Raw genomic sequence first — 8,239 nt, 5'->3', positions numbered from 1 at the left:
TCATTTTACTTGAGGTAAGAGTTAATGTTAATGACACGGTAATGACACTTAATGACATCTTCATAACTGGTGCTACTTGTTCCACTTGATGGAAAATAAATTGTTATTGACTCTGTTATTAAATCATTTGACAGTGTAATAAAGCTTAATGAAATCTTTATAAGTCCTACTTGTTTCGCTTTATTTCAGGTAGTGGGAATATTAATCGCTGTTAAAGCTTTTAATAGTGTAATAATTAAATCATTATGACTACTATTATGACATATTTATAACATATGACTCTTGGTTAATGTCATGTTGTCATAACGAAGACATTTTTGTCTAGATTAATGTCAAGTTGTCAAAGACATTTTGAATAATGTCAACTTTATATTAAAAGTGTCATGATTTACAGAATGACACTTTATGACAACAGTCATAAGTATTCATGAAGACTTACTCATGTTCATGACAGGTGTTATGTCATGTTTATGACAGTGTCATGTCAGTCTTATTCACTCCCCTTCAAATAAAGTGTTACCAAAGTCTTTGCTCAAATTTCTTATCATTTTGTTTTGAAATGATAAATCATTTCAAAACGCTTGCATATATAATATGATGTATATCCTGTCCAGTTAAATTAAGAAAAAAGCAAATTTGTTAGATAGAAGAAAAATAAAACACAGCATGGCCGGTTTGCTCACTTCTGAAAAGAGGCAATACGTTTGATCACTAGCTGCATTTACATTACAAATGTGTGCAAAACTTCGTCAACATTTCACAAATATAAAAAAAAGCACAATTACACAATTTTGGTGTTTCCATTAAATAAGAAACAATTAAAAACTCATATGACTACATTTCATAATGCAATAAGTCATTAGAAAACAAGCCGCCATCATCCTCCAACTACTTCCTGTCATCTTCTTCTTCGTGGTTTGCACCGTGGCAACATCCGCTGCTCATGTGACCCGTGTGATGGGAAAAAAGTGTTTCCATCGCTGATTTGTGAGATAAACCAAACAAAAAATAAAACCCCACCTCATCCTAGCACCAAAACATTTTATAGACAAGTTTTTTCAAAAATGCTGCGTTTCCTTTAGGCAAATTTATTTGTGAAATGTTGTGCAGTTGTATGGTCAATGGAAACAGAGTTACTGATAATGTTGCTTTGTTGAAACAAATACCGATTTATTTTTTTATATAAATAGGAGTGGCTAGATTTACTTTAGAAACATAACTTTTATGTTATTATTATTATTATTATTATTATTATTATTATTATTATTATTATTGGGATAAAACTTTCAACTAAAACATAACAAATGTTAAAGACTTTATTTCAAACAGGTTCCCTGTGTAAGCTCGGTCAGACAAAGAAGCTCCTTCTCATCAAAGTGCTTCATCTCACATTCATGTTATGTAACCAGGTGTTTTCTCTGCATGAGCAGCACGGACAGCCGTGGATGTTGCAGCGCAGGCGCTGCGTGCGAGCACGCGCTGCGTGCGAGGATGCGCGGCGGCTCGTTTGGCGCCACGGCGGTCGGCTGTTATGGCTAGCTGGGATGCCGCCAGCAGCAGCCGAACGATGGGCAGAGCTCTGCTTCCTCTCCAATATCTGCCCTGCATCAGCAGCAATCAGAGCTGCCCGATAGCGCTATCAGCAGCTTCATCGGATGGATCTCCCTGGTTTCTCTTGCCCTCTCATAAACTCCTTCCTACCCTCATCGCCTTTGCTCCTCTATCTCGTCTTTCCTCCTGCTCACTTCTCTCTCCGCACTTCCTTCTTCTCCTCCTTTACAAAAATTTGTGCAATGTGGTGATTGAACTTGAATTTCTGGAAATTGAAATTAAGATGCTTAAATTGCGTTGTAATGTAAACTTCATTAAGTTTTGCGTGGCGCCCTGATGTTTGGCTGCCAGCAGAGGGTTCAAAAGCAGGTATCTTAAAATCTCCTTAATTTATTTTTATTTCTGTCCTGTCGGCAGTGGAGCACTCAGAATTACTGCCTGAGTACCAAGCTGAACCCAACAGATTTGCTTTCACAAGTGGAGGGTTACATTTGTGATGCTTCACATCTGGAAAGAATTCACAGCACTTCATTTTTACACATTTTTTTGCTACAGTCCAAATTGTACTGAATTAATCTTTCCTCAGAATTCTAGACACAAATCCTAATCTTGACAACTTGGACAAACCTTTTTGAGATTTTTGCAAATTTATCAAAACTAGAAAGCAAAGAAATCACATTCATGTCATCATTGAGCCAGCTCTTTAGAAAGGCCCTTTAAGAATCTACAAATCACACACCAACATCAAACTGCTAGGTCAATACTAACGTTGCTAACGTCAATTAGCTAAAGCATAACCTAAGAAAAATGTGAGAAAAGTTGCCATACCCTCATGAGGTGGCCATGGCTGTTGGTTATGTTATTTCTGGATTCTGTTATTTTTTGAGTGTTAATGCAAATTGTATGAAAATAAACTCTTTCCTCAAAGTTTTACGTGCAAATATCCCATTATGATAATGCGGAAGTTTTTTCTTTTAGTGTTTTAGAAATGTATTAAAAATAGCAAACCAAGAAATGATATTTGTGTAATTATTCACAGCCTCCATGAAGCTCAGTCAGGGGTTGAGGAGTAAAATAAAATTGAGTTACAATAACATAAAAAGAAGTTACCTCATATTCTGTCTGCTATTTATAACGATGTTAAAATAATTTTAACATTTCTTTCCATGAAATGTAATTTCTCCAATTTCTCCATTACTTCTATGTCAAAGTGATTTTGTCATTCTTAATGTCATATAATTCCCTTTTAGCAGATCTACGCCTACAGAACTGTGAAATGATTTCCTTGATTAATGAAGGTGTACAAATCAAATTATGGGAAGCAGCAATGGCTGTTTGTTAAGGAAGCATTGCCTGTATCCTCTGCACACAATGCAAAGCAGTTCATTACACAAACAGAACATGGACAGGCACATAGGAGCAGACTGATGGCACATTAAACATGGCGGTAAAGATTTATAGATGACATTAAGCTCTTGTGTAAATCAAAACAATTTCCTGTTTTGCTGACATGTTGTTATAAGAGTGAATTGTTGAGCTGCTGGTTATTGTTTAGAGCTGCACAAAATCCGCATCATTAAGTGCAGGAAACCACTTCTCTATAAAAAGGGTGTCTAAATCACTAAATATAATTGTCTATGGAATATTTAGGTTGTATATTGGTGGAAATCGTTCAACAGTGAGACACAATTTCAAGAGTTTTAATTAATTTTACATGGAAAATATATAAAATATTAAAGAACACCTAAGCAATAAATAAAAAAATTTAACTGGGATATTGCAGTGTAAAAGTATTCATAATGTGTGAACTTTTTTTCATGTTGTGTCACAAATACCATAGCAGATTTAAGTGCATTTTATTGAGCTTCAGTGTGAAACAGAGCATAATTAAAAAGTGGAGACAAACAATGAATAATTATTTTTTAAATCTAGAAAATGTGTATCCTGTTCTCTGAGTTAATACTTTATAAGCACCCCTCACTATAGGATGACTCTGAACATAGCATGTTTTAATTGTTTGCTCCTATGCTTGTTTTTAGGTTTGCTAATGTTATGTTAAATTGTAATTAGAATACTTTAAAACACGATAAAGACAAAGAGAAAAAAAAAACATTCAAGAAGCATGGGTCCTGGATGGGAGGCAGAATATGACTTCAGGGATCCAAGCCTTTATCATGTCTGATGAGAGCTGTAGAAGGTGTTCCCCTCTCCTGTTGAGTATGGTGTATGTAAAATTATATAGAGTGGTGCCCCAGTAGATTATATAGTAGGCTGTAATTATAAGTGGATTGTCCATATTGTTTCCAAGTGTATTCTGGGTAAAGCTTGTCACCAGTCGTCCACCAACATCATCATCAGTCACTTGGCAACAGATGGCAAACTAGCTAAAACATTTTTACGGACTAAGTTAACATGAGTGGAGCTTCATGGAACGGCAAAGTGAAAAGGATGGAAAAAAGGGAGCAAGGAAAAGCCAAAAACTTGATGCATAATTTGTTCCTCTTGGAGATGAACCGGACTTTTTGTTGGCAGCGATTCAGACCCGCCAAAACTGCCAGCCCAACCAGGGACCCGGACTAGTTACCAGTAGCAACTCTGACATTATTCACAAAGTGCGAGTTAACTGTAGACTGTTAATTATATCACTCCAGCCGCCTAGCTTACATCCCCTTTTCTCTTTCGGTGGTACAGCGGTAATGTCAGGGACATTATTGCGTTTTGACAGTTTTGACAGTTCGGGTTGAGCGCGTTTTTGAGACTAGTCAGCAGTATGGCATTTATAGTTAAGGTTTACAGTGTAGCCGCCTGAAAGAGCATCTTCCAGATCGTCCAGTTTGTGTGAACGGCGGTGCGCGCCATCTGCGCCGAGTTACAAACATCCAGAGGTTCACGAGGTGCTGCGACACGCTGCGCATGCCTCTGCGTACCCACTTCAACGCACGCTGCTGCGTGCTCGGTTCAATGCATCAACAATGAACCTAGCTTCGGCAGTTGCTAGCTGCTCCAGGCTCTGAGTTGAAATTGATAAAGTGTCAAAATGATCCAAACCCATCCGTGGTTCTGAACTGATTTGAATTTGTGTTGTTTCATCATTAGTGACCAGTAGCCTGATGTTTCTGTTGTTCTCTTGGTTTGTTATACTTCATGTCAGATGGATTTCAGAATGTGGTGGTGAAACTTGTAAGCTCCACTATTGCGGGCATGTCTATGTTGTAAAGTTAAATTATCTTGAGCTTTATTTTTTGGGTATAAAGGGCCCAGTCGTTAGCCCAGCCCCCCGGCCCGACTCTGACTTGTTCTGCTAGTGCCTTAAGAAACCAACAGCAGATTCAACTTTAAATTAACAATTGAACTTTTCATTTCCTTTGAGCATAGCTTCCTCGTTGGGTTAGCTGAGCTCACAAAGGGTTTTGTAACAGAGAAAAACAAACCTTAAAAAAAACAAAAAAGCCAATGACATTGACCAAGTTGTTTAATTTGTTTTCCCTCAGATCTCGTTCTGAGACACCAAAAGCAGAAGAACAATAAGTCTGCTGCTTTTGTTGAATTTCCTCAGGTTCTAATCTTACAAAGACAAATAGAGGACGATCAGGAGGAGCCTTCCAACGTGAGTTGACAATAAGTCGCATACAATAAGCCTGTAGCGAGAGTGTGCTCTCCATTTGCATTTTTCCCTTTCTGCAACTTCCACTTGTTTGTTTATATAAATGCGTGTAGAAGTAGTTTGTGTGAATGTACTTGTGGTGAGCAGCTTGCGTGTGCGCAGGAAGCTTATGGTCAGCCTCATGATGGAGGCCTTGTCCAGGTGGGAGCTGATGCTGTGAGGCAGGGGCAGCTGGTGGGCCAGCTCGTAGAACACCTCTGTCTCTTTGCTGCGCCTGCAGCGCGCCGCATCACGTGACTTCTCCTTACGCCGCTCTGAGCTGCTCCTGTGCCACAAATACACACAGGAAGAAGGCGGGTTAAAATAAACCATTAGTCTGTGACAGTCCACTTCAAAGTTTTAATGTCTGCCTGCATCATTCATAAAGTTGCTTTCTGTTGATGGTTACAGACTTCTGACTTGTTAACATCATTTAGCAATAATCAAACCTAAATAAACTCACTGTTTGGAGGATTTCCAGTTTGGACACTGCTGCAGGCTAGAATCAGTGTAAAAAAGGCCATATGATTCAACAGGCATGAACACAAAATGTCGCCTTCACAGCGTTCACGGCAGCATCAGTCACATGGATCCTCATGGTTTCCATAGGAACCGTGCCGATCCACCTTACAGGTGATAACATGAAAATCATTTCTGGTTGTCCGTATGCTTTTACTGTTCAAGCAACATCTTTTTTTTTGTTTTCGAGATTGAGTTATTTATGATCTAGTTCAGTTGGATCCAGCCTGACACGCTTCACAGGTCAACGTTTTGTAGGGAAACGCTCCACCTAGTGACGTGCCTCAGAAGACTAAAATATGATAATAGGATAAAAATTATTTCTTCACTTGATGAATTTGTTGAAAACAAATTATGTTGAATTTGTTTTCAACATAATTTAAAAAATTTTAAGGGTCAAAATTACAGAGCTTACAAATTGGCTGTTTCAATTAGGAATGCACAGGTATGAACATTTGGGCTGATATCCAATACAATTTTTATTTTTTCAACCCAGTGACAAAAAGTCGACCATACAAATTGACACCGTTTCTCTTCTTCAGCTAAGCAACCCCGAGGCCTGTCACAATAACTAATTTTGCTGGACAATAAATTATTTATTGTGATAAACGATAATAGTTTTATATTGAGAACATTTTCAAGTAATAAATTGATAATGTCATAAGGTTGCCCTCTCAAGACCAATAGACTTTTAATTTAGTAATGAACACTTCACACTGAAACTGGAAGATGTTTTAAATATTAAAAATAAAACTCAAGAAAAAACATTAATTAAAAAGCATTTACTTGGGTACAATGAGGCAGACTTTTTTTAAAAATGATAGTTTTTACAACACAGTAATGGAGATATTCATGGAGAAGGATAGAACCATGGCCTCCATGTAAAAATAAAGCTAAGATCATACAAAACTTTCATTTTTAATTTGCTAAAAAGAGATCAGTCCAGAAAAACATGAAAAATTAAAAAATAAAACATTTGACAATATTTTAAAAATCCTTTGTTTTTCTTGCCTCATACTCTTGAACAGCATGGACTTTATGAAACCATAACTAAAAGTTTTTAAAACAAATATTTCAATTAAGGCCAAAAATGAAAAAAAAAAAAAAAAAGCTTCTATATGGGGTTCATATATTTCTACATCTTGCTCCAGACTCACTACGTGTCATTTGGCATGAGGAAGAAGTCCTTCATTGTCGGCAGCGGTTTTCCAGGTTCCCGGGAAGGGAAACGTTTCACAAATTGTGGAAAAGACAGAATGCGAGCGCCAAAAATAGACTGCAAGTATTTTATTGTGTGACATGTCATTTTCCTCATCATGTTAAAGGAATTTTTTGACTAATGAGTATCATTTACAATGCTTGAAGTCTTTATTATTATACAGACACAAAAAGGAAGTAGACGTCACTGTTGTGGATACTGTGTCTGTTTTTAGTCACCATTTGATTCAGACTGAGAAACACATATTGAAGCAAAAGTTGAACTTTGGAAACATACATGAATAAAAGTGTTTGGAGACCAGCAACGAGGACGCTGAGAGGAAACCAGTATGAACAGAAGACGACTTGAATTAAAAAAAAGATTACTTTGAGAATGAAAAGCCACTTGACAATGAACATTAGAGTGATTATTATTATTTCCTCTGCTTAATTCATTGTTGCTCTAAGAGACATCAGGACTTAAAAATATGTATTCACACTCTTTTTTCACCCAAGCAAACATGCCAGATCTCTGTGAATTTTTAAAAATGCAGATCCATTTTTCTCTCCGTTTTTGTCTTTGTTATGAAACCCGTTCCCAGTATGAGGTGAAATCTCAAACAGACAGACAAACAATCCAGAAGCTTCTGCATCTCAACTCCGACATATTAGGAGATTACACAAGAATTTCTGGCCTCCCTCGAGTGTTCACCTTCATGAGTGATGAGTATGGTTTTATGGGCCTGTACCGCATGCATCTGGTAATATGGAGTGTGACAGCGGTCAGAAAAAGGCCAAGCAGTAGAGCGAGCGGTGGGGAATGATGGCAAACATGACGTCACCCTGCTGGGTTTACCTCCCTTCATCTTTTCCAGACAAGCAGCAACCTGCGTGGGAGCTCCAGCACATTTATGTAACATGAGCAGTTATCAACAGGACACGTAGAACACTCTGTGGAATTTAGCCCAGGGTTTCCCCCAGTGTATTATAAGCTTAGCGGCCCGCCATGCTTTACTAGCCCGCTGCCAGGCCAAACGATACTTTTGTTTTTAGAAAAATTAATAATTTAATAGAAAAAAAATATATATGTTTTTTTATTTAATTTAATTTAATTTTATATTTTATTTGGATTGCAAGCGTCTCTGTTGCTCTAAGGCAGTGGTTCTTAACCTTTTTTGAGGTACCGAACCCACCAGTTTCATATGTGCATTCACTGAACCCTTCTGTAGTGATAAATAAAATGATTTTTTTTTCCCAAATTCAAGACATAGGGGTGCCCCAACTAGAGTCTAGATGGGGCACCCCATGATCCCCAAGTCTTCTTAAAAG

The 8,239-nt window shown here is 37.6% G+C and overlaps 1 protein-coding gene across 1 annotated transcript in view; it reads right to left on the bottom strand.

Moving 5' to 3' along the window:
* Nucleotides 1–5,005: 5,005 nt before the first annotated feature.
* The window catches only part of LOC103155521 (endothelial PAS domain-containing protein 1-like), a 67,018-nt gene continuing 63,784 nt past the window's right edge, over nt 5,006–8,239 (bottom strand). Inside the window, exon 2 of the mRNA XM_007577233.2 lies at nt 5,006–5,480. Coding sequence (XP_007577295.1) covers nt 5,117–5,480 — 364 coding nt within the window. The 3' untranslated portion in view covers nt 5,006–5,116. The remainder of the gene's footprint in view (nt 5,481–8,239) is intronic.

This window comes from Poecilia formosa, unplaced genomic scaffold, assembly GCF_000485575.1.
Source record: "Poecilia formosa unplaced genomic scaffold, Poecilia_formosa-5.1.2 Scaffold433, whole genome shotgun sequence".
Classification (NCBI taxonomy): Eukaryota; Metazoa; Chordata; class Actinopteri; order Cyprinodontiformes; family Poeciliidae; genus Poecilia; species Poecilia formosa.
The sequence above is the reverse complement of the archived record's forward strand: the minus strand, read 5'-3'. Positions and strand labels throughout refer to the sequence as shown.